This window comes from Phyllopteryx taeniolatus, chromosome 8, assembly GCF_024500385.1.
Source record: "Phyllopteryx taeniolatus isolate TA_2022b chromosome 8, UOR_Ptae_1.2, whole genome shotgun sequence".
In the NCBI taxonomy this organism is placed as follows: Eukaryota; Metazoa; Chordata; class Actinopteri; order Syngnathiformes; family Syngnathidae; genus Phyllopteryx; species Phyllopteryx taeniolatus.
The window spans coordinates 28,718,600-28,745,842 of record NC_084509.1 but is presented as its reverse complement, the minus strand read 5'-3'; the positions used below and the strand labels follow the sequence as shown (position 1 = coordinate 28,745,842).

The 27,243-nt window shown below is 44.9% G+C and overlaps 1 protein-coding gene across 14 annotated transcripts in view; it reads left to right on the top strand.

Annotated features, from left to right (window-relative positions):
• nbeab (neurobeachin b) overlaps window positions 1-27,243 on the top strand; it is a 202,183-nt gene that overhangs the window by 147,693 nt on the left and 27,247 nt on the right. For 13 of the 14 annotated variants that reach the window (XR_009789828.1, XM_061782795.1, XM_061782798.1 and 10 more), the window contains 6 exons: window positions 8,634-8,751; window positions 9,248-9,350; window positions 10,164-10,279; window positions 13,310-13,422; window positions 23,862-24,002; window positions 25,983-26,102. Coding sequence is in view for 13 of the 14 variants with exons in the window: in XM_061782795.1 (XP_061638779.1) it covers window positions 8,634-8,751; window positions 9,248-9,350; window positions 10,164-10,279; window positions 13,310-13,422; window positions 23,862-24,002; window positions 25,983-26,102 (711 nt within the window). In the remaining variant the exon portion in view is untranslated. Of the gene's footprint in view, window positions 1-8,482; window positions 8,555-8,633; window positions 8,752-9,247; window positions 9,351-10,163; window positions 10,280-13,309; window positions 13,423-23,861; window positions 24,003-25,982; window positions 26,103-27,243 lie in introns of those variants that run through there. The other variant, XM_061782807.1, reaches the window with a different exon arrangement.

Below are 27,243 nucleotides of genomic sequence, written 5' to 3'. Positions count from 1 at the left end.
GAGATGTTTCCTCGCGCGGCGGCAGGATTAGCGTGTGTTAAGACTTTAACGCTATCATTACATGAGGATAATTTACAAATTATCGGGCGCGCTCCAGTGCCGGATTACCGTACCCTCGTCCCGGCGTGGCCCCGCTCAGCCCCCGAGGGCTGACGCCGCCTGACAAAAGCCGCTCTTTTGCATTAACAAGCCCCCCTCGTATGCGGAGGAACCGATAAGAAACCTGTTCCACCTTTTAATTTGAGTTGTTTTGTGTCAGACGCAGATAAATCGAGCTAATTCCGCCAGATGCCGGCAAAAATGATGCTCCCGACGGAGGTGCCACCCGCCATAATCCTCAAAGGCCGTCCACCCCGACGGGGGCTCTATTTATTACCCCCCCCCCCTGCATAATGTACTGCAGGTGACAAGGAGAATTAAATGAAATCTGGAACATATTATCAAGCAATTGCCGGTGAATAAGGTGAGGATAAAAGGATAATGGATGTGGGTGTTTGTGAGAGGCAAAAAAAAAAAAAAAAAAAAATCAAAAAGGTGAAGCAGACAAGATTAATCAAGCGGCTCTCATTGCTCATCAGCGCCGCCCGTCCAACCGCTAGCTCTCCTCCATCCTCGTCTTGTTCCTTCTCCATCCTTTCCCTTTCCCTCCCACGCCACCATTAAAAAAAAAAAAAAAAAAAAAAGATAAGCGGGATCAAAAGCGATCAGCTTGGCACTCGCCGTGGCAGCCTGGTGGCATCCCGGCCAGGAAAGATTTCAGTCAACTTAAGGCTGACAAGCCTCTGGAAAAAGTCCCATTAAGAAGAGATAGGCCTCCTCTATACACTCAAGCTCCTTATACTAAAAAGTCCTCAAGCTGTTTAGCTGCTTGATGGGCTCTCTAAAGTGTCTCCTTGGGCACGACTTGAGCGTGGTTGGCTTTCCCCTCTCTTGGGTTTGTTAGCAAACTGCAGCGTGCTCAAAAAGGTTTACACTCACAGGGCGGGTGGGGTCAATTGGTGTCAACATGCAAGTAAAAGCACTTCTTAATTACAGTGAAGCAACACTGCATTTGGGGGGGGGGGGGAGAAAAAAAAAAAAAAAAGGTGTGTTATTGTATAATCCAACTTGCTCAGTCTTGAAATCACAAAGAAATGATTTATGTAGTGAAGGAGCAAAAAAAAAAAAAAAAGCACATTTGCATTCACCCAATAGGGTTTCTTCAAACAAAAACCGCCAACTTCCTTTTAAAGTTCGACAATTGACAATTTTCCATGTGTTTTAAAAAAAAATTAAAATAAAAAAATAAAATACATTGATTGATACGTGTTGATTGATGAAACTGCCGTCATGCGCTGATTTTTGTTTGTCTTTTCGTTCCGTTAAATCAAATCCGTTTTCCTCACTGGAATGAGTTGAAATGCGATGAATCCGTTCCAGCCCTCCCCCCCCGAAAAAAAAAGAAACACAATTTGTTGTTACATCATGTTTATCAAGAACTATCACACTTAAAAAGAGAATGTAAAGTAATAAAGGAGTTTCATGAAGTGTCACTCGCACGCAATAGTCGTGTGTTATGCCTTTAACGGGGGCGTGCACAAGTCAGTGACGTCAGGAGCTTTGACTCTCGCTCCAGTTAGCCACGCGGTTGATAACGTCTTCGTCGTGCTCCTTGCACGTGTTTTCATTTTGTATTTGTGTGTTTGGTTGCTTGTCCCATTCAATCAATTGTGACGCATCGGTGAGTGTGTTTCTGAAGACCTTTCATTTGACAAAAACCAATGATAATAGCAGCGCTTCAAATAGGGCCTTAAAAAAATAAACACATGACTTGAGAAGTAGTCGAGGTTGGGGGGCGGGGGGGAGGATGTGTCCTCCCATCTTTCAGAAAGCGCTCGCGGGGCTTGGCTAATGCGCATGAAATAGCGTCGCTGACATAAACACTATTGACAAACTTGGCCGGACATGTGGGCCAGTGAAGTGTCAGTGTATTTAATGCATATTCATCCGCTTTATCCCACTGGTCTCTGCCAGAGCAGCCACACCGTGTCATCCCGCCACACTCCAGCTCTCTCCCAAATGTAGACTGACACTGATTATGCAAATCTCCATCTTGGCCCCCCCCCCCGCCCGACCCCTACCGATACCTGCTTTAGGAGTCTGCTACTTTTCTTCAACTTGTGATGTGGGCCTCAAACACAAGCGGAGGGGACTTGCGTGTATTTATATAGACCGCCTATATGAGTGTGGGCGAAATCGTATTTGGGAATACACTTCATAACAGTTGTCAGCGAGGGAAGGATCAGATGGCAACGTGCTTTGATGCGCTAATTCTTTGCGGCACGGAAAAATGGATTAATGCGAACGTGTGGAGATTCCTGTCTACTCCGCTTTATTTCAAGTGAAATGCACCAGCGTTACTTTAATGTCACCTGAGGAAAAGTATTCCCGAGTTAGGGCGTGGAATTTATATAAACGCTAAATTTAGGTGCTCTGTAATGCCAACATTTTATTTATGTTACCAATTATTCACATTTGTTTAATTGAACAGCATCCTTGTACTGTATTTTTATTTTGTATTATTATTTATAAAGTCGTAATATTATGAAAGTCAACATTTGACGGGGGAGGAAGTCATACTGTAACAAGTTGTCGTTGGTTTTTCTGCTTGTCAAGGGTCGCTACGGCGAGTCGGTCGCATGATTTGTTTTGCAGTTTTTACACCCGATCCCCTTCCGGACACAACTCAGCAGCCATGTTGTTTTCATTCGGTCGTGGAACCGGCAGTGGCTGCGTATTGGAGCACTGGACTGGAATCAATCCCCGGCTGTCTGCATGAAAGGCAGAAGCACGTACCTCTACACTAGCAGTGCTATCAAGTGAATTTAAAATCTTCTTGCAATATTACGCCTTATATTGTGCAATATATGCATTTACTCTCTGAAACATCGATGCGCAAAGTGTGCTAGTACAGTACTAGCTAGTACTGCTAGTAGCGTGTGGGCACCCTCTAGTGGTACACAAATGAATCGCTGAATTAAATGTTACAGTGACTTCAGCTTTTGTACTGTACTGAAGGAACATATTTTTGAGGCGGTATCGGTGTAAAAAAGTTTGAGAACCACTGCTCTAAAACAACAGGACTATATTCGCGGGGGGGGGGGGGGGGGGGGGGGGGGAATACAACACATTTTTTGTTTAATCTCAACAAAAAAAAATGACATTGTTCCTTGAAAGGTGCGCTTAATCATATCAGAGCTTTTAATTGGCCCAACGCTGATGTTTATATTTGTTTTATTGGCCAGTCAGCATATGCACCTTTTTTCAAATGAAATGTCACGCATTACTGTCCCCAGTTTGAAAAGCAGTGCCGTACATACAGTGTGTGCAGTGTGTGGGTAATCCATCCCTCTCGCTCCCTCCCGGAGGACTCGCCACATCGCTCAAAACAAAGAATCCCCCCCTTATTCTTCCACCTTGGGACCGCGGTGGCCTTTACAACCGAAGCCTATTAGACAAATCTGCAGAGTGAGAGAGTGCCGTGATGCACCGTGTCACCCTGCTCCACTCTCTGGCATGAATTTATCCGTCACGCCGAATTGTATTATTCTCCCATCCAGGAGGAAATATGCAGTGCATTGCAGACAATTGCGTGCGGATCCCCTCCCCTCCCCCCCCCCCACACACACTTTAGATTTATTAATAACATCCATCACAGCATCTTAGCCAATGTGTCGTTAAAGCCGCCGGGCAGTCACATGTGATTAGAGTCCGTCCCCTCGACGGTAGACGGGCTGTGTTTGAAAGTCTGCTACGCCGGCGTATACGGGGTTTAAACGCCGGCGTCACCTGTGCGCCTCCTCCTCAGCGCGTCTGTCACGGCGCTTCCGCTTTGCGTGGCGGTGATGTTGCCCTCTGTCAAGTCATAAAGGAGAAGAGGAGGATGGGAAATTGCCTTGTGTGAATGAGAGAGAGGCTTGTATGTCGAGTAGCCGGCGTGTGCACATTGGGTGGGGGGGGGGGGGGGGGGGGGTCCTGTGCGGAAACAAAAAGGGCTGGGTGCCACACCTCCTTCCAAGTTCACTGCACTAGCATAACTTCAATGTCACCTGAGGAAACATCCGGAAATATCGCTATCCGACCCGACCGCAATTAGCCAAAAACCACCGGTAATTGACTGGTACAGAAGAAAGGTCAAAGTTTCTGTTGTGCCGCCGATCTGAAAGTCTCACATGATCACACGTGCGCTCCCCCCCTCCAAAAATACAAAAAACAAACACGAAGAAGAAACAAGATTTGCACCGATATTTGCTGAGTGATTCCGAAGGTTACCGGTTGTCCTAAAAAAAAAACCCCAAAAAACGAAAATTCTCATTGCCATCTGGGGAACCCACATTGATGCAAAAAAAAGCAACGTTGTCCACATCGCAATTCACGGTGTCATGACGTCAGCTTTCCGCACACGTGAAGAGTTTGGGTCGCAAATAGTGAACACGCTCATTATTTAAAGATACCAAGCTGCTTCAGACCCGAAAATCAGGACAGGACAAAATGAAAACACTTGCAAGGAGCACGGAGCAGACGTTAGCCACATGGGAAATGGCCAAGCGGCGCTCGAGTCAGAGCTCCTCACATCACTCACTGCCACAACATTATATTCCCGTTTGTTATGTTTTTATACAATAGTCTTTTATTATGTCATCAGAAAAAATGTTATTTGGGGTGGCTTCTTGAAAGAAAATACAGTTGGTAGAATAAGTAACTAGAGATAATATTTATATAGTATTTTATATATTTTGCTTCATTTTATGAAGCTGGGACAGGCAACAAATGCTCTTTATCCAGTGTTTACAGTGGTTGAAATCAATGTATTTTTTTTAAAAGTGCTATCAGATCAATGTGTCGCACTCTTTGCTTGATTCAAGAAAAAACAGTTATTTTCATTGCGCATTCATACATTCAGGCAAATGGCGCTGACGCCGTCGAATGGCCCGGTCCCATTTTGAAAGTTGAGCTCAAGGTCCGTCGTCATGTCGCTTCTGCGTTTGTGACGCAGCCTTCTGTCAAGTCTCAGAGGAGGACGGGAGGATGTTCAAATTGCACGACGTGCACGAGAGACGCTCGCGTGTGTCGTCGCCGGCGCATGCGCGTCGGCCCCCTAATGAGCGTTCACGGCGGGGACCCGGGCGGAAACAAAAGGCCGGGCGGCCGAGCCCCTTTCCATCATGGAGCGCCCACCCCGCCCCTCCCGCAGCCCTGAGCGTGACAGACCAAGAGCAGAGCGCCGGTCCCTTCCTGGTGGCGTGATTAGATTGGGGCCGAAGCCTCCAGCTGGCAGGCCCGTCTGTGACTGGAGGCGGCCGTCCCCGGCGCTCGTCAGCGCCTGACACCTCTGACAGGCAGGGGACGGCTCCGGCAGACAGGTTCATTAAATGGCGTTTTTTACAGCTGGGCCTCCAAAAAGAAAAAAAAAAAACAACACACAGACAGACACCAGCGCTGGGCTTTGTCAACGCTGCGAGTCTACATGGGGAGGGGGCCCCCGTGCGTTTGCGTGAGACCCCGAAAGCTTTGTTGTTATGACAAATCTTCTGATTGAGGCTGTTTGAAATCAGCTTCCCCCCTCCCTCCCTCTTTAGCCTCCCTTTTGTTGACAGCAAGCCCTTTGGCCGACAGAAATGTTCACTCGTATAGGGCAGTGGCCCGAAAGGAACCCCACGCAAAACTGTTACGACGCTTTTTTTTTTTGGGGTGTGCTAATGAGGAACGATTGATTAAAATGAGTTATTCATATTTGGTAGCAATTCAGACAACATGTTCGTCCCAAAACGACCCACCCACTCGAAACCAAAATGGCAGGATGGCTTTTTGAAGCTTTTTTTTTTTTTTTTTTTGGCGGAGCTACTCATGATAGACACTTAACAAATGTCATGCAGCTAAGTGAAACTAAATTTTCAAAAACAATCTATCAAAAAAAAAAAAGAGGCTATTTTTCTATTGATAAATAATAATACTGTAGGACATAAATATACTGGATTTAAAAAAAGCAATTTAGTGTCACCCCTCTGTCTGGTATATGTGTTTCAAATGTGGTAACAATCAGCCAAAATCTCGAGGACGAGCTTGTTTTTTAGGGAGACCTGGATTTGAAGAAAATGATCATAAAAATGGACGCTTCAATCCAAAGTGGCAGACTTTCTGCGTCTTTTCAGACCAAATTCCGTGTAGTGTTCAGGAGCTGAATTGAAGATTTAAAAACAAATATATCTATTTATTTTGGGGAGTTATTAGAGTTGCGTGTGTTATGGCGAGTCACCAAACTCTTGGCTATTCATTTTTGTAGATGTGGTTTGACAAACGTATAGCAAGTATGTCTTTGTAGGACCCTTGGAAAAATGTTTACCGTCGTGTCCTAGTTGTCTATTCGCTGACGGAAAGTGTGTCTGAATTGGAAAATATAACACCGTCATAAATGATATTGTCAGGTAAGCAGACAATAATATAATAGAGTGTACTGCAACGTCGGAATAAGGTCGTGCAAATGTCACATCTCACCTGCCAAGCTGTTAAAACCTTCCCATGATGCCTTTGGAAGTTGGGCGCAGCCGCCTTGACTTCCACAACATCTGGCTGCAGCAGCGGAGGATGTGGAGGGGGGTGGGGTTAAAAGCGACCCTCAACCCCCCCGCCGCCCCCCTCCTCTGGGGCCACGCTGTCTCTATGACAACTGTTTGAGTCGGAGGGGCGGGGGGTTGCGTCGGTTTGCAGAGGCGTCAAGTGAGGGGGTCGGGGGGGGGGGGGGGGGGGGCATTACCCTGGAGGAGAGCATCAGTCAAGGGATGCTGCGCTGCACATCCGCTATCTCCATCTAATCCAATTTTAATTGCGCTCCAGAGAGCCGGGCGGCGGCGGCGGGGTCGGCCGGCCGGCTATTCCGTGGAGAAATTAAGACGGCGGGCCCGCGCTCCCCGCCGCACGCTTCCAGCGCTCTCTTTGAAATGAGCGTTAGCTTCAAAGATGACCTCGCGTAACATTTCAGGTCCTGTGCTTCGATGCTGTATAGATCCATAGAGACATACATACAGTACTTCCATGCATGCATACTTCCAGTGAGCATTCACAGGAAAACATCCAAATTTGTTGGCATTTATACAACCAACAATTGTTTTTGTTCTTTCTTTTGTTTCGTGGTATGCTGTGAAAATGTTCTCAAGTAAAATTGGCCCAATAAACGTTGGGAAACCTCGTCTACATAGACCTCGCTTTTACTGTTACTGTTCCATCTTTATTCTCACACGCTGCCTCACGAGAGACGCCGCTGCGGCGACCCGGAGACCTGATGAGGTCGCCGCGGGACAAAATTCTTCCGAGAAAAGCGAAGATGGGAAAAGCGGAGGTGGTGGCAGGGCGGCCATTCTCACCTGTCAGAACAATTGTCTTACTTTTCTGCGCGTGCGGCCCTACAGCGCCCTTCCTTTGGTCTGCCACCTCAGCCTTTAACACAATGCTTTTATTGATTTGTGTTTTTAAATATGTCACACACCATATGGGGTCTGCTTCTGAAGGGTCTTGGCCTGGAAGTCTGGGGATGGTTAGCTGGTTTCCGCCCATAGGAAAGAAGGGAAATATCAATCATTCGTCCCAGCGTGAAAGTGCCGGTGTCAGTAAACCTTTATTAGCTGAATATTGTTAGTATGGTTAGGGGTTCGAAGGTTAGAATTGGTCAAGGTTTAGGGTTAGGGGGTTGGGTATAAACAGTCAGAGGGTTATCATTATGCGGTGACGATTTGGATTGCTTTAGGTGATTCGAGGGTAAATGGGTTAGAATTAGGATTGGTAAAGGTTTAGGGTTTGGGGTTAAGGGTGGTTAGGATTAGAATGAGCAAGGGTTTTAGGATTAGGACTGGTAAAGGTTCAGGGTTAGGATTATTTGGGGTTGGTTAGGATTAAGGTTAGGGGTTAGTTAAGGGTAAGTCCTTACACTTAAATTGGACAAATAAGTTAAACGCTTCATATGAACACTATTACACGAGTTGAGACACACCGCTTTAAATTCAAATGCACATCTTAATCATTTGTGTTCATAACATAAACTCGTTTAGTTTATTGTTCCTGCTTTGAATGCGAGGCCCCTCGTTGAGACCGACCCCCGCTTTCGCCATCAAATGCGTCCGTTCCAGCCTGCTGAGCTCGGTTCCTGTGAGGTACGCACGCCGGTGCGTCTCACCATCTCAGTTGTGTGTTGACTTCTGTTGAATTTTTTTTTCCCCCATCTTGTTTAGCACCAATCACCCAAAAACTGGATTGAGCACTTTTTTGTGTAAACTAGGTTGAGGTCCATAATCCTTGAATAGTTCTGCATGTAGAGATGGGAATTGTATTGCATCAAGGCCAGTGGCAGCACAACTGAGGGATGACGGAGGACCAAACTTCAGCCAACTCACAAATCCTGTGCCACGCTCAAATGATCTATCACGTGTGCGTTTCAGTCGAGGTAATCTCCACGTTGTGTAGTTGAGCCGAGTGGAGTGCAGGTGCTCTTAATCTCATCGTTTTATTGAGACACTTCTCGAAGGTAGCAAAGTCGTACAATTGCACTGAAATGCCAGGCGCTGCTAAGTCATTGACGGTAAACATCCTTTGTTGCGGCGCAGGTCTTGGCGTACACGGAAGGTCTGCACGGGAAGTGGATGTTCAGCGAGATCCGGGCCATCTTCTCCAGGCGCCACTTGCTGCAGAACACAGCCGCGGAGGTCTTCATGGCCAATAGAAGTACGGCATATTCGTCTCGTTAATATGGATCCATCCTTTTTTAGTTGACCGGCTCTATATCCCACATCAACTGCGACGCGCTCATCCGTTTTCATCATGAGGCGCAGAAAGCAGTGAAAGGTGTGAAATGTTGCTGCATGCTTTGAATGGGGAAAAGCAACGCCACCAGGTGTACGCATGTTACAATTAAAACTGGAAAGCAGGCAGTTGGGATTCAAATCTTGACTGGAACAATTGTATTAGTTTGTCAGTTCTCCTTTTAGTTGCAAGGCAGTGTCGCAGAAAGCAGTGAGAGGTGTGAAATGCTGCTGCATGCTTTGAATGGGGAATGTTGTTGTTAGCAGGCGATTTTTTAGAATTTTATGGCAATTCGATATACGAATGAACATCCTCTGGCAAATTGAGCCGATATTCATTCAACACTCAACCGAATTGCATGCGTAACCAAATGTTTTCGAGATCTGAAATCTGTTTTTCTTTGCGTGCCCTTTCCCAGCGTCCGTCCTTTTCAACTTCCCTGACCGGGCGACGGTGAAGAAAGCGGTCCACGGTCTTCCTCGGGTCGGGGTGGGGACCAGCTACGGACTTCCTCAAGACAGGTGGGTCACAGGAAAGGATTGTCCCCTGTTAAGTCCTGGCACTTGATGGTTGTGTTACTTACCGCATGAGTGTTGGAGCTCTGTTGCGGTGGTTTGGCCGTGCACTTTTAGTCTTGTGCGCAGTCTCGGCGGGGTGACCTAATTCCACACAGAGACAGCCCGCTGACCACGGAGTTCCTGTGGACGCTGACCGTTGCTACAGATATGCCGTTGACTTATCGGCAAAGTGAAAAAAAACAAGTGTGAAAGTACAAGTACTAGTTCAGCTCCTTAAGTAAAAAAAAAAAAAAAAAAAAGTATAGACTCTGCAATGTACTTAAGTACAAAACTAAAAACTGAATTTTACGATTAATTGTACACAATAGCCGTTTTAATAACTTGGCACAATGAAAAATAAAGTATCCGCTAGTAAAGAAAATAGGAGAGTCTTCAGTTGGATTTCTTTAAGCCCGCAAATATGATGTCATCCCCGAGGTGTTTTGTTTCTTGTTTCCCTGCACCATTCTCACCCGAGCGTGCCCTTCCGGACCTCGCTTGGCAACAGTCAAGGGCACAAAAATGCAATTGTCCAAATGAAGACTTGACGGCTCGAATCCAAACCCCGATTGATTCATTCATTGATTAAGTGTTGAGTCATCGGGCTTTTGTCCGCATAGCGTACGTTAAAACCCGTGCCGGACACGACACAAGCGCTCGGCAGTTTTGGTCGCGGTCCAGTTTCCCCCACGCCGAAGCACCGGGAATACACGCTCTCTGGTTTCAGAGTGGCGCATTTGTAAACCGCCTGGTCTGCCCATATGTCTTATTTTCCAGGCGGATCTCGCTGGCCAGCCCTCGGCAGCTCTTCAAGTCATCTAACATGACGCAGCGCTGGCAGAGGAGAGAAATCTCCAACTTTGAGTACCTCATGTTCCTCAACACCATCGCAGGTGAGACCGTTTGGATTGCAATCCGGGAACGGCGTCCATTTACTCGTAAACAGAGCCCGCGGCAGTATTTGAGGTTCAGTTGACGACGTGACAAATTCTCGTGACGCAAACCAACTTTCCACATTGATATTAATAGATATGTCATTAATTAGATCAGAGTGCGGTGGGCCTTATCATTGTCCGCAAAAGAAAAAAGGAACAATGATTTTGCGTGCACGTGCGTGTTGGTCACCGTATAGCTTTCGGTCCAACGCATTGATTCTGACTCATGTTGTCCCTATTCCGGATAGAATTGATCAGAATGGAAAGCGTTACGTTTAAAGCAATTATTTTCATCGTACGCATCGGAGTCTGGTGACTGCAGGTTCTTCGCCGCCGCGATAAATAAACACGGGCGACGTCGCAGGAGGAGTGCTCGGCGCCGGCCCGGTTTCTTCGCCTCGTCCTTAAGTGGTCTTCGTCGACGGCGCCGTTGAGAGCCGTTTGAAGCGCACACTCGGCTGGATAATTAGGCTCGTTGCGAGCGTACGAGTGTGAATCGGAGAGGCTCGGCAGTCTCCCCTCTGATCTGAAGCGAAGCTAACAGGGGGAGGCGATCCGGGCCGCGCCGCTCGTCGGCTCTGAGAGGTGTCATGCCGGCGTCTCGCTGCCGCGTTCATGCATATTTATATTTAGCCGCCGCGCTCGGCTCCTTCGATACATTATTGTCAGCTAATTAGACGGAAAGGCAAGACGTAGGGAAAAACATGCAGGAAATTCATTAAAAAAAAAATAAAAAATCCCCCGGTAATGACTCGGGCTGACAGGCACGTCAAGAGGCGTCGGCGGAAGGCAGACAGTTCGGCGGTGGGGGTGAAGAAGTGCCGGGAAGAGGTGCGAAGGGGACGTGGTCTTCTAATTAACCACTATTCGGCTATTGTTAACATCCTGACACCCACGCTGACGCGCTGATGCTGCAGCTACTTCCTTAGCGGTGATAATGCTTCCCAAACTGCACCAAACTTAAAATGTCACCTTTGAAAAAAAGGATAACCTTTTTTTTCCTCCCCTGAGTCATTAGGATCATTTTATCACCATATTTCAGCTTTTTTTTTAAGAGGACATCATGTGGAATATTGAAGTTTTAATGGTTGGGTCTCTGGAAAGTTTGCGCACCCATAAAGTGTCAAATCAAACGACCGAGACCAGGTCTGCGAGCGAGCCGTTTAAAATTTTGCTGCACTCCGAGTTTCCCCACCAGTAACTTCGAAGCTATACTGGGTGAAGATCCGGCATTTTCAATCGACTACACGTAAATAGTTTCAAGTCAGAGCTAAAAGCTAAGCAGAGCTGCAGTGTCGGAAGCTCCAATTAGCGTTATGCTCCTGATAAGCGGCACGTACTTGGCTGTTGGGTGAAGATGGCGGCATGGTTGACAAGTGTCAGTCGGCGTCTTGGGAATGAAGCGCTGCCTCCGTGAGTGAAAATACAATCCATGCTTTTTGTGTAGTAATTGGAGCTTGCATGTGCTTCGCAGTTCACACTGGGTTATTTCGACTCGGGCTCAACTAGAGGCTCCGCCCCCGGTTTGGAAAGTGATGTGAGAAAAGTTGCAAAAACTGATCCATTCTTTACATTCTATTTTCTCATTATGGTATGTGTGCAACCTACTTCGGAATTCGGCAAAACGGGTAAAAGAACTTCCTTCTCTCTCGGGCGAACGGCAACGGGAACCGTTTTCGAAGCACCCGTGGGAATTTTCAAGATCTAAAACGTCTTTTTTGTTTAAATGCGAGATGTCATCACAGAGCCACCACAGATGACAGTAGACAGCGTTTGGGCTTTGTTCAGGTTTACAAATCATATTATGTTTGCATGAATACATTTTTTATATGTATTTCACTTTTGTCCGACGACACCAGCCATAAAGAAATCAACATTTCAGGAAGTTCATAGAATAGCATAGAAGACACAGGAAGTCAGCTATCCCGTGTTCCACGTTGGTCACGTGATGTTCCGCATATGGCGGATTAGCAGTTAATTCATCTGCTCAAATTTGATCACGCTATGTTTTTATACAGTTACAATACCGCAGAGTGCTTTTTTTCCTATTTAAATTCATGTCACAAGAAAATGTTGGTGTCTTTTTTGGGGGCTGGAACGGATTAATGGCATTCCCACCCATCTCAATGTGGAACGGTGTTTTGAGATACGAGCCTGGTCACGGAACAAATTCAACTCCTGAGTCAAGGTACCACTCGACTCGATTTTTTTAAAAGCAAAACATCTGAGGCCAAAGAATGTGCCATTAGGTGAAGGTTTAAAGAAAATACTTGGGATTTGCGCAACCGCGTTCATGTAGGTAGGACTACTTGACGTCTTAATGTACATAAATGTCTGAGTATTCTTTCAAGACGTTTCCAAATTGGCATCGGAACCAAGGTGGAAAGAAGCAAGACTTCGATGCTGGCTATGTCTCCCAATGTACAATCCCTGTGGCGTATTGTCAACTGGAAACCACAAAATGTGCATTGTTTCGAGTTGCTGTCATGATTGGCCTCTGAAATCCATCCACCAAAGTGTACATAGAGTCTCGTGGATTACAGCTCACTCTTGACCTCGCAGCTGTTTCGTGTCTCCACCAAACAAGTGAAAAGACGTTCCCGGCATCTTCCCACGGATTTCTCCTAACACGTTTTGCCATCTGAAAGCCATATCGCGGCTGCCAGAACAGGGTGCGTATACTCACATCTGGCAGGCCGGCGGATCAAACTACCAGACGTGCGGAGCCGGGGTCGACCCCGGCCAATGCTACGCTTCTCCGCTGTGCCCTGGTGTAAAGGAAGCACGCAAAACATTCTCGTATAGCAGCGTGGGGCTGGCCGGCGTGCGCGCCGCGAGATGGGAAGCGCGCCTCGTCCAGGGCTCGGTGATTTGTGGGCTTGTCGGAATGCGGCGCGCCGATCCCTCGCGGTGTGGCCTGCCCCTTCGCTTCCACCCTCTCGGCAGCCTTTCATCGCTAACGCTCTCTCTCCGCTCTGTTGTGTCCAGGCAGGACCTACAACGACCTGAACCAGTACCCGCTCTTTCCCTGGGTGCTGGCCAGCTATGACTCACAAGAGCTGGACCTCACCCTGCCCGCCAACTTTAGAGATCTCTCCAAGGTACGACGTGCACCCAGTGTTAAAAAAAACCCAAAATATATATATATATATATATATTTTTAAATGTAGTCCAGTTCTGTAGCTCCCCGTACCGACTTTAGGTTGTTCAAAGGCCCAAGCGGAAGATTATGATGCTCAGCAACCTACAGTCACTACGGGTAAAGCTTTATCACTCCACGAAGCATCCACTAAATTGTTGTTGCTGAGTTCCAGTGCAGCCATCTGGATAGAATTTCCCTGGCTTTGCGGCAACGCCTGCTCTAGGAGTTCAATGTTTTCATCAGTGGTGGTTTATCGAGAACAGGTCCTGTTTTGAGAAAGTTGCCATGAAAAGTGTTAATTGTACTGCGCATTGGAGCATTGTGTCAGCCATGAAGCTTCTCAAACTGGAGATGAACTGCAGTCAGGCCCAGAAAACTTCCCGCCAAGGGGGAAATTTTGCAACGCTGCCCCAATGTCAATTTGCGACTTATGAGCAATGAATGATATGCTTACAAAAACTGCAAAGTCTAAGCTGTCATGCACTGATGGCCTCACGTCTGTCCAGGTGATAAACGAAATAGATAAAACTACTGAATATAGTAGTGCAGAAATCTGTGGTTTATGGTGATATTTTTGTATTTTTGTATTTATTTATTTTTTTGGGAAATACAGCCATTGACGTTAATATGAATCATGCACTGTGCTGAAAACATTGACTAAAATGCACTAAAAAGTCAAACTGTACATGAAATAATGAACATTTAAGTCGTCTTGCAGCATTTTCATTCTCTTGGGCCCTGATTGGCTGCTGGGGACATCACGCATTATCATCATATAGTATAGTATAGCTCGCCTTGCCAGTCAGTTATCATAATAAACGGCACCTTGCACGATAGAAATCAACAGAACAAAATTAATCCACAAAGTTGCATTAATGCTGTATTGTGTAATAAAGTGATTATTATTATAGTATTCACACATGCACAGTGATTTTTCTGAATTGTGAGTTTTGGGACCAGACACGGAATGTCATGAGAGCCTGAGAGCGAATGTTTAGCTTTTTTTTTTTTATCTTCTTGTTGGTGTGACCGAAAAGGGGCAAAAGACAGGATCGTTCAAGCACAAACTTTGGCCTGTTTTACTTGTTTTCCTCCCCCCTCGTCTCTCTCTCGCTCAAAGTTTTCAGCTCACTGACCTGAAAACAGTCACATTCCTGACTCAGTGCTCACATCTCTTTACTGACTCACTTTGGCACGTTGATCCTCGGGAGTTTTTTTTCACTATTCATTTTTTATCTATGGTTGGCCGGAATGAACCACGCAAAGCCACACACTAGAATATTAGGGACACACTGAAAAATAAATAAATAAATGCTACAAGAAAAAAGTTGGAGTTGAAGCAAGGTGGAACATTGCCAGATTTTGACAAAGTAAGGAGTCGAAAGATAGAACGAAATCTACGTGCGAATGTGGGGGGTCAAAATAAAAGAAAATATTCAAGTTGCGTACAGGAACTTGAAAAATTACTTACTGTAAGTACAGTAGCAAAGTGTTTGTCGGAAGTCGCAATTTGATATTACCAGTGAGCTTCAGATGCACCGAAAAAAAGAACGCTACGGTGTAAGTGTGTCAATGCACTTTAGTTCGAAACAGTCAAACACACAAATACAAAATGAACACACTCGCAAGGAGCATGGAGGAGATGCGAACACTCGCCAGCACGACTGACTCCGAGCTTCTGATGTCACCTACTAGGCCACGCCCCCTTTAACACACGTATTACTATGTGTGTGTGTGTGTGTGTGCATGTAACTTTTGTCTTATTTAACACGTCATTAAACCAGTTTATTTCCCTACATTCGCTTCTATATGTATATTTTACAGTATAAATGTATTCTATTTTCCTCTTAAAAACACAAAATGGTGGTGTCGGATTAATCGAATTGAGATTCATTTCAGTAAGGAAATGAGATTTTTTGTTGTTGTTGTGCGAATAAACTGAGTTGCAAGCTTCGTCATGGAAGAAATGAAACTTCTTGTGACCGCTGCCTACAATTGGAGCCAATGATGACTTCTTGCTTCAATCATTCCCGTTCGTCCACTTTGACATCTGACCTGCCGGACGTTTGTGCGCATGTGTGTGTGTTTGTGTGTGCGCGCATCCGTCCCTCCCTGCCTCCCTCAGCCGCGCGCATCCTCAATCCTGCCCCCAGGCAGACAGTTATGTATTGTAATGTATTCCGGTGACATCCTCCCATGCTGTTTACAGGCCTGAGCTGCCATCATTAGCATGAGTTCGCAGGCCGGCAGCGCCTGACAGTTGTCCTTGGAGCCCCGGCGCTCTCCGCGCTCCGCGAGTTCCCCGCCGCTCGCCCCGTAATGGATGACGTAGCCCACGCGAGACGCCGCTACATTCGGTACACCCGAGAGCCATATGTCAGTTTTTCGAAACGGCTGTAAAGGCGACGTTTTGATATTCATTCAGTTGTCCAGGTGTACCTAATGTTCTGGTCCAGCGAGCGTGAATACATAAAATGCCAACGTCCTCCAAACAGCAATGAGTAAATAGATTTTTGAAAATAACAATAATTATTGTTCACAATCCAATATCAGCATTATAGGAATGTAGAAACACAAATATTGCAAAAAGAAAAACAATATTTATGTATGTATGTATTTAATTTTTAAACACGTTATGAATTAAAAACAAGTAATTTCACCCACAAAAACAGTACAAATAATTTTACTCTTACAATGTCTATAATGTATTCCTGCTACTATAGTAAGAGATAATTGCACATTGTATGATCATATATGCGTTATATTATTATTATGATGGATTTTTTTCACAATTTAAAACAGTTTCATAGTGGTTAAGTAACCTTTGTATGACCGAATCATGAATCAGCCTGTTTTGAGGGGGCCATCCTTTCTCGTGCAAGTGAGCCACTGCTCGCCCTGCCCACCATGCTGCAGGGAGTAACCGTTTCCATGGCGACGCGGGAAAGACAAACACTTTGATCCCCAATTGTCCAAAAAGCAAATGTGAACGTCAAAGCCCCATAAATCCATTATAAGCGTGGACTGTATTTTCACTCATGGAGACAGCACTTCATTAAAGTGCCGGATTACGCTTGTCAATTTATCGTAGCGGATCCGTATTTGTCGACTCAGGTAGCAGTATAAAAGCAATCAGAATGTCAGTTTTCCACAAAATGTCCCCGGAATACTTGCCTGGTCATTCCAACGATTTTCTTCCGTAAATTAATACAATTATGATAACCACAATCCGCATTATCAGTCTAGACAAAATGACATGGTTGACTGTGGCCTGTGTGCAGCTAACACCTGTGCGCGCGCGCGTGCGTGTTCTTTTCCCACACACCAGAAGCACATTAACGTCTCATTTGTCACGCTCTCGAGTGAGTGCGGCTTGACGGACAGCATTGTTTTAACATCTGCAGTTAAATGCTGCACACTGTCAGATATTCTGCTCACCTGCTCGCCGACAATTACCTGCCACTTGGCTCTTCAGTCGGCTGTGCGAGGCGCTGCCCGGAGGCCCGGGCGCCGCATATTTGGATGGCAGGTCGTCACCAAGCGATGCACCTTTGGAGTGTAATGATTATTTCCTGATGCCGTGACAAGTGGCTGACAGATGAGGCGAAAGCGCATGTTCCTCATCGCTGTTCAGTCATGTGATGGGAGTTTTGTATGCCTGCATCGCGACACCTCGCTGGTCGAGCTTTGGGTGCCCACTTGACACGGAAAGTCTGGTACGTTCGGCTAGTGTGAGTGGCCCGTATTACCCAAAGCAAAGTACGTCATATACTTAATTGCACAGTAGAAAGGAACATAACGACTTGAAATAATCCTCAGTCGTAATTTAATTGCACAGTAGAAATGAACATAACGACTTGAAATAATCCTCAATCGTAATTTAATTGCACAGTAGAAATGAACATAACGACTTGAAATAATCCTCAATCGTAATTTAATTGCACATTAGAAATGAACATAACTACTTGAAATAATCCTCAATCGTAATTTAATTGCACAGTAGAAATGAACATAACGACTTGAAATAATCCTCAATCGTAATTTAATTGCACATTAGAAATGAACATAACGACTTGAAATAATCCTCAATCGTAATTTAATTGCACAGTAGAAATGAACATAACGACTTGAAATAATCCTCAATCGTAATTTAATTGCACAGTAGAAATGAACATAACGACTTGAAATAATCCTCAATCGTAATTTAATTGCACAGTAGAAATGAACATAACGACTTGAAATAATCCTCAGTCGTAATTTAATTGCACATTAGAAATGAACATAACTACTTGAAATAATCCTCAGTCGTACAAGGTCCACGTGACACACCGTGCTTGCAATGTTACGTGTCACGGTGTGATCGCTCCTCTTGCCAGGTTTGAATGATAACCGCTACCCCGCCCCAAAAGAAATAAACACAACCACTGCAAATAACCCAGAAAGAAAAGAAGCGTTCTACAAAGTGTTATGCTTGGAAAAAAATTCATAACTTTTCTGAATCTGATTGCTCAGACAACAACTAACTTTTTATCATGTACAGGTTGTCACAATTGTCCCATGACTTGGTCATTTCAATTTGAGCAGAAATGCACCGCACAATGGAACACAGTTAAACCATATGATTTCTCCCAGCCAATCAGAGAAGAGACGGCATGTAACGTCACGTACTGCAAAGCGAACTTGTCATCTTGTGAACAACACCCACTCCCCTCCTTCCCTTATTCGCATTTCCTCTTTCCCCTAATGGATCTTTTCTTCGCCCTGCCTCGTGCTGCCCTCGCTTTGTCGTATGTGGAGCACATCTGCTTCATTTTGACCGCTCGCCTCTCTGATTGCATGCGATCGCGGCTGCACCGCCTTCCGACAAGCCGAGCGCAAACGACTCGGACGTGTCCTGACATAGCAACACGCTGCGGCGTAATTCCTTGTGAAATCAAAAGTGCGCCCTGTGTGAGATAGATTCCGTTGTAGAACTGGAACACATGGACGCGCTTCCCGTGTCGTAACTGAAGTTTGATCATTTCTTGTTTGTTTGCGTTTCAGCAGGTCGGGCGTTAGCATGCGTATGCGCTAACGTTCGTCTGGTATTGATCACTGAGCTATGTGGGAAAAAAAGACATGCTTGCTGTTCTGCATTAAGATGAATGTGATTTAGATATGACGATATTTAGGTATGACAGCACTGAAGATATGAAGGTGTATATTGTAATAAATTGTTTGTCACTTCCGATATATCTAGTGGCATGTTCGTCATAGCAGCCGCTTACTTCTTGAGCCAAACGATTGATCTCACTTGTTGGTTTGGTTGCTGAGATTTAAGTTTAGTTTAACTTTGGCTCGGTAGCACCTCCCAATTCAAAAAAAATAATAATAATCCTTTTTTCGTCCCCGAAGCCAGTTTCATTTAGCAACATGGAATTTGGTTGGCATGTCGACCATTGCCACCAAATTGGAACTTCCAATGCTAGACAGGTGGGCGATGGCTAAAGTTCAACAAATGGAAGCTTTTGTCATTTTGTCTGGTCCAAGTTTGATGACTTTCTATCATACACAAACCACTAAATTGCGAAACATTTGAATTGTAGTCTTTGGAGCAATGCGGCGAAGTTTGATGACTCGCCATAAGACACCAAACTCGAATAACTTAGCTCCACAAGATCTGAGCTTGACCAAATGTCTTGCGTGTGATTCAATTCCTGCCCTGAAGAGAGAAATATGCGCCCGCTACTGTCGTAAACCTGTAGTTGCAAAAATCTGCTGCCTGGCACTTGGTTTTCCTTCAAACTCTGCATACTCTGATCCAAGTCGGGGGCTTGCAAGGGGGCCCTTCGCTGAGCTTTAATTGAATTTGACTTTTCCGTGGAGGCTAAAGATGACTGTTTATTTGCTTTTTCCTACACAAAGTGTGTGAGCCTCTCAGTTCACTTCACACGCCATCACTCCCAGGACCAACACTGTGATTGTGACGTGCCAAGCGAGGTTTCCTTGGCGAACACCCCCGTGCAAGTTTGGGCTCTGTTTCAAAGCCACCGACGGACCCTTGAGTTGATTTTCACATGGTTCCATTTAGTCCTCATTTTCCTAGTCGAAGTTAGAAAGCCGCAATAAAGAGTTTAGTCATCCCAGACTCGTGTTGACTTTGGAGCTACGGAATGATTCCATTTGCGGACATTTTAGAAAATGTTTTTATGTCCCGTCCATTGTAAAGTTTGATTTACTTTGAGAAGCCTGTGAATATTCTCATTCATTCAGGTCCTTTCATTTTCTCAGAGCCTTAAATCGATGCCACCTGGACTCTTCTGGTTGTCTTACTTACTTTGAGGCCACTCTTGTCGATATAGTTCGTGTCTTTGTCGGCTGAATGAGTGTAGATGTAATCTGCTGGGTTAGCCTCTGTCGCTAGCTGCACACTGGTTAGCTGCCATTCACGTGTCGCTTGTAAACAATTGGTTGTTTTCATCTCTTGTATTCAGAGGTGGGAGTAGGTCACATATCGTTACCCATATACCCAACCAACAAGAAGAGTCCAGTTGACTCAATTCGACCTTTGCAGATTACCATGACCTGGATGACTGAGCCCAATCGACACAGGCATGGAGAGAGAATTTTTTTTAAATTTATTTTTAGCAAGCACATTGGTATTTTTTTATTGAAATTGTGGCAGTAATTTAAAAATGGCTAATGCTGTTAGGCTAACGATATGTGCAAGTCATAATTAAGTCTTAATCGTTACTTTTGAAACAAGTCCTAAATTACTGTGGCAAAAATCAAGAAAGTCTGTCCTGGTGTTAGTTAGCTGTTCTGAAACATTCCCAATCACAAACCACATTGATGTTTTTTAATTGGCCCCAAACAGTGTCCGTATTGTGTATTATATTATTGTCTTCAAAATAAATGCATTACCGACAAGAGTCCTACCTAATGTGTGACTAGCTGTTGGTTAGCTAAACTGACTTCAGTCTGACTCATGTCACTAATGACCAATGCAAATCCGGCTGGGTTCTCCTGGCCCGGTGTGAGTACATCCCTCCTCTTTTTGCGTCATCCCTCCTTCGTTCCCGAGGAAATTTGTCAAAACGCTTGGAGAATTTGCTGTTTGATCAGTTGTCAGCTTTAATCTGTTTTGTTTTAACGTTTGCGGCGAGCCGGGTGCGTGTAGCACCGCCAACCGCAGCCGTCTTCGACGATCAGTCAGGTGAACGTTGCCCAAATATGACAGCAAGGCCCGACAAAAATAACATCTGCAGCCCGACCGAGCAAGCGTGCGAGTTTCCTGGACAGCAAAATGAAAGCCTTTCCCGTCACGCTGTTACAGCAATCAAATAGAACACGTCTCTTTATTTGATTTATGCTTACGCAATAGAGCTTTTTGGGAGGCGTTTTGGAAAAGAAAGAATTGGATCGTCTTAATGGTTTCGTTTTGTGGTTTCAGTCAAGAGGGCAGTGGCAGGAAAATGCTGTCTGGAGTATACTCGTTCTTTTCATTAGGGTTCTAAACCAGGGTTAGGGTTTCAAGTTGGGAGTTACAGATTTGGGATTGAAGCCAAGGTTAGGGTTTGGAACAAAGGTTGGGGTCTTCAGACAAGAGTTACTGTTTCAAGTCGGGCCTCAAAACATGTTTTTTTCAGACAGAGATTAGGGTTTGAGCCAACTTTAAAGTTTCAAGCCAGTGTTAGGGTGTCAGAGTTTCCAATTAGGATTGCAAACCAGGGTTGGGGTTTGGAGTTTGAAGGATTACAGCAAAAGGGCTAAGGTTTCAAGTTGGGGTTTCAAAGCTCGTTAGGGTTTCAATTAAACTAACTGAAACTCAAATTATGTTTTCAAGTCTAGGTAGGATTTTAAATTAAGAGTTTGAATGAGTTTCAAAATAAGACTTTACTTTGGAGATAGGGTTTGAAGCCAAGATGACCAGTCCAAATAGGCTCCGGCACTCTTGTGAGGAGAAGCGGCTCAGAAAATGGATGGATGGATATAAATGCAAAGAGTTGTTATGTTGTCCTTCACTATGCTCTCATTACTCAACTGCTGTATTAAAAAAAAAAAACATTAGAATCATTTAGTTGTACCTACTGCTCAATGGAATCGGTCACCAATCGGTTATTTTGATGGCGCGCCAGACGCCTCGCTCCAGCCGGGCACGAGACGAGGCACATGCGGGGCTGTTATCACCTCGTAAATCCACGCGGATCTCAATAAACATCTCTTTGGCTGCGTCGCCAGATGTAATGCAGGAGCGAAACGGCTTCATTTGCCCACGTCCGACCGAGCTCACGGCTAAGAAAGCTGCCATCGATTAGCCCGTCGCCGGCGTCCCCCCGTCATCCCTCACCGTGACTGACTGGGTCATGCCGAGTGTATTAATATTGACCGCCGGCGTCCCTCCGAGGCTTTCGTATTGGCAGGCTTGGTTGGAAAGGCAGAGAAAGCAATTTATCGGCCACTGAGCGTATGTTTAATGGGAGCCATTTGGCGGCCTTAAGAACATGAGGACGCGAAAGCGCGGCCAAAGGCCAAAAGACGGCCATCTATATATAGCTATTAATATATATATATATATATATAAACAACGTCAGTGCAAAATGACAAATTATGAACGACCAGGTCGATTAAAATTGTGTCAGGTTTCATTTGATTTTGTCTGCAGTTCTTTGCTAGCTAGAATTTCAATTTGGATGTGTTTTTGTCATGTTAAATGTGAAATGTTTACAAGACGATTGCGTGGATAATTGCCGAAACGTAGATGGCACGAATGAGCAGTACTGGTGCTTAAATGATACCATACCAACCAGATTTCAGGGATTCAAGTAACAGTTTAAAGTCAAGGTTTGTGTTCCAAATTAGGGTTGCAAGCTCAGGTTATGGTTACTAATTACAGTTTTCAGGCATGTTGACGTTTGCTGCCAAGGTTTCAAGCCAAAGTTGGGTTTTCCAAGCATGGTTAGGATTTCAAATTAAGCTTTTAAGGCATGGTTAAGGTTTAAAATGTGTGCTTGAAGTCAAGGTCAGAGTTTCAAGCCTGGGTTACGGTTTCAAGTTTTGGTTTCATGCCAGGTTGAGGGTCTTAAAATGCGATTAAAATTTCAATGAAGTGTTTGAAACCCGGGTTAGGGGTTCCAATTACCATTTGGTTCGGGTTTTAAAGTCAAGTTAAGAGTTGGATTTCAAAGTAGGGTTTCAAGATTCAGATTCAGAAAACAGTAGGGTTAGGGTTTCAAAGTAGATAGATAGATAGATAGATGTGTGTATGTCACGATAACTAGCATAACATCCGGTTGAAGACGTAGGAACTTGCTCCAATTTAGTTACTTTGCGGCTGGAGTCTTTTGACTAAAGTTAAATACTTGTATATTATTTATCTATACAAATATGGTATGATATATGTCAACAATAACCAAGGCTAAACATGGGCTATTGTCGGAATGCGGATGTTGGTTCTGCGTATACCGTATTTGCGTTTGTCGCCAGCGTTAGTGTTTTAGCCCGAGTTGGGATTTAAAATTAGCATTTCGAGATAAGGTTAGGTTTTAAAGTCGGCTTTGAAGCCTGGGTTAGGGTTTTCAAATTTGAGTTTCAAGCCCGAGTGAGGGTTTAAAAAATCGGAAGTAGTAAAGTAATCAGAAGCATTTCGAGTGGTGCTCTTCAATGAGGCAGACAGCAACAGAGTGCCTGAGTAAACCTCATGAGATCCGTCGGGTGCAAGCGGGTCAGTTGGGGTTAATCCACGTGGATTAAGTACAACATTTAGCAGCAGACACTCGCCTCCGCTTGCCCCGCTTCCTGCGCTCGCACTCCACGACATCAATCAGTCAAGTTGTGTCACCACAGGAACTTTTTGCGCGGCGTGACAGTAATGAGCTCTGACAGACGAAGGCCAGAATCGCATTCCTTGACCCTCGTCCGCAAAACACACGCGGCCTCATCGAGATCCGTGTAACCTGCGGTCAACAAGAGAAATCCTAGTTCGGTTTCGAGACAGGGTTAGGGTTTCGAATTAAGGTATGAAACCGGGAATGGGGTTTCAATTTGGGGTTATGATTGGGAATTAGGGTTATAAACCTGTGATAGGATTTCAAATGAAAGTATTAAGACATGGTAAGGGTTTCAAGGCAAGGTTAGGGTTTCAAATGACAGTTTCACCCCAAAGTTAGGGTTTCAAGCAAGGGTTCAGATTTAAAATTTGGGTTTTAAACCTGGTACATTTGTGTTTGACACCAAGGATAGGGTTTCAAATTCTGGTTTTAAAACAGCGTTAGGGTTTTAGAGCAGGATTAGGGTTTTAAATCGGTTGTAAACACACCGGATTTGCGGCGGTCACGAAAATAGGGCTCTGGACCTCGGCTTCGGTCTTCGTTCGTCTGACTCCGTTTGACTTTGTTGTTTCTTTGTTGCTCCCCGCAGCCCGTCGGCGCACTCAACCCCAAGCGCGCCGCCTTCTTCGCCGAGCGCTTCGAGTCGTGGGCGGACGACCAGACGCCGCCGTGCCACTACCGCCGCTACTGCTCCACCGCCGGCTCCGCGCTGCACTGGCTCGTCAGGATGGTGAGGAAGGTGGCGAAGGGCTGCGACGTTTACAGAAGGACGACTGGAACAATGAATTTGCCTTGTGGATGATGAAAGTGTCTCTCTAGCGTGGAGTGAAAAAGTCTACACACCCCTGTTTGAAAGCAAATTGAGACCAAGAGTTCCAAACCTTTTACCACCAATAATGTGACCTGCAACCTGTACAAAAAGTCTTTTAGAGAGGGGAAATACAATTAAACAACTGGGATAATGTAGTTGCACAAGTGTGCACACCCTCTTATAACTGGTGATGTGGCTGTGTGCAGTATGAACCAATTACATTCAAACTCACTTTAAATTTAAGTCAGCACACGTGCCACTGATGATGACTCTAAACCCAAATTATGTTCAGATGTTCTAGTAGGCTTTTGCTGACATTTTCCCCCTTCTTCATTCTAGCAGAAGCCTGATGGTTTTGTGCTAACACTGACTGCTATTTGGAACTGTTCATAATCCATCTATCTAGCTAGCTAGCGATCAAAATATATTTGCCCCGAGTTTGCAACTTTAAATATTCCCAGAGTTTTGCAGCCCTAATAGAGAGTGATGACAAAAAATAAAATCAAAAATAAATAAATAAAACCCCTCACTGGCATCCTCCCCTCGACAGCCTCTCCCGCCGTTCTGCAGTTAGCGTTAGCGCGTCGTCACCTGTCAGGCCCGATGATGCTGTTACGTCTCCATTGGCGGCGTCCCCCCCCCAAAAAAAAACCAGATTTCACAGGCCAGTAAAGCGGCATATGTGTGCTAAATAAAGAGTGGCTGGGTAATGATTTGCAGAGGGTCGGGGGGGTGACAGGTTTATGCGTTTCAGGCTTGCAGACATGTCCATCACGCTTACTCAGGTCCTCATTTACTGGAGGAAGAGGAGGAGGTACAAGTTGTTTGTGGAAGTCCGAGAGCTGAACCCCCCCATCATTAGTGGGGAGGGGCTGCTGATGAACTGAGGAGGTTCCCCTGACAGCACCTAGATTGGCCTCTTCGGCTTTGCTCCCACAATCCCTTGCTTCCTGACGCCCGCCGCCACCGCCGTGTCAGGGAAAAAAAATGTAATAAAATAAAAAACTCATTTGAGCCAATTCTCATTAACGTTCGTTGTAGCGACTCTGCGAAACGCTCGTTAATTTCCTCCTCGGGGAAGGACTGATCTATACGCTGAGGTTATATAGTTTTAAATTAGGGTTTGGAGCTAGGGTTTCAAACAAGGGTTAGAGTTTCAAATTAGGGTTTTAGACATGGATTAGTGTTTGAAATTATGGTTCGGAGCCAAGATTCGGGTTTCAATCCAGGGTTAGAGTATCAAAATAAGGTTTCAAACATGGGTTAGTGTTTCAAATTACAATTTGAGGCCACGATTACGGTTTCAAATTAGCGTTAGAAGCCATACTTCGGGATTAAAATGAGCGTTTTGGTTTCAAAGAAGGGTTAGGATTTTACATTTGAATTTGAAGCAAATGGTAAGGCTTCAAGCAAATGTTGCCATATCAAAATATAATTTGAAGGCAAGATTAGGGTGTCAAGCCATGTTCAGAGTTTCAAATTGGAGTTTCAAGCGATGTTTAGGGATTAACATTAAGGGTTAGGTTTCAAACAAGGGTTACATTTGACCTTTAATTAGGGTTTGGAGCCAAGGTCTGGGTTCGAAACCAGATTTAGTTGTTATGTTTGCAAATCGGGTTTGGGGTCGAGGTAAGGGTTTCAAATCAGGAATGGTGTTCCAAAAAAAGGTTCGGGTTTCACATGAGGGTGTTTGGGCTTTAAATCGGGGTTTCAAACCAAAGTAAAGGTTTCAATTGAGCGTTTCAAGCAAAGGTCGGGGCTTCACGTGAAATGAATTCTCCCCGTCTGGGCGTGAGCGATCTCAACGCCAGTCCGGCCTTCACGCTCAAGTGCACAAAAAAACGTGTGGACTAACTGATGATGGCTGTTTGTGTGCTGGTCTCGTTTGTGTTTCCTCAGGAGCCGTTCGCCACCTTGTTTCTCAGCGCCAACAACAACCGATTCGACCACCCGGACCGAATCTTTTCCTCCGTCGCCCGCTCGTGGAGGAACTGTCAGCGAGACACCTCGGACGTCAACGTGAGTCCTCTTAAAATGGGGTCATGGGTCACACAGTCTGAAGTAGGCCTGCAACTAGCGATTCCTTTAATCATCGATTCATCTGTCCGTTGTTTCTTTATTAATCTGAGAAAAGAATTTTGTTTTTATTTTCCATTAATTTATTCAAAACAGGACATGATTTCATAATGACAGTGCCGAAAATGCACAAACATAAATTGATTATAGTTCAGTGACTGGTTTGGCCTGTAATATGTCAAAAAAAGGGAAAACAATATTGATCATTGATTTCCAAAATCAAAGCAGATCTTTGCAAATGTCTTATTTTCATTCAACACAAAGACCACTTCAGAAATGTGAGAATGTTTACTGGTGATAGGCTCAAATTCCGACTATGTGGACAATTTGAAGTCTCTCAACGATGAATCGATGATCAAAATAGCCATTGATTCATTTGATAGCCAATTAGTCGTTGACCAATCGATTACTTGTCGCACCGCTAGTTTCAAGTGGAGATCTCAAAAGAGGGTTTCAATCCGCGGTTTGGGTTTCAAACAAGGATTAGTGTTTCCAATTACAGTTTTGTAGACATGGTGAGGGTTTTGATCCTGGTTTGGGGTTTCAATGTGGGGCATAGGGCTTCAAATTAGCGCTTGGAAACAGGGTTCAGGGTTCAACAAATTAGGGAGTCACAGTTTCAAATTGCGGTTTGACACAAAGGTTAGTGTTTCAAATTAGAGATTCCAACCTGGTTTATGGTTTTTAAAATTGACAACTCTCAGTTCCATTTAGTCCAGTCTACAATCCCAGCGCTTCAACTCTGACAGCATGAATCCAAAGTGAGTGTTTTGATGTACGTAACGTGTGAGACGGCTCACGTGAGATGTTGCAGGTGTGCCTAATATTTTGGCCAGTGAGTGAGTGCATATTTGGGCTGCGCACTGCCGTACGCGGAAGACATTCGATTAATTATAAATGCCTTGTTCAAACAGAAACCTTCACACAGGAATCCCCTCGGCACCAAGAAAAAAACAAAAAAAGAAAAAAAAAAAAAAATCCACATTTTGATCAGCTTTTCAGACAAAAACTAAACAAAAAACAGATAGTCTCTCGAGTGCTTGAACAAAGAGCCAAAGCCTCTCTGGAAGAAAATCCAAAAAAG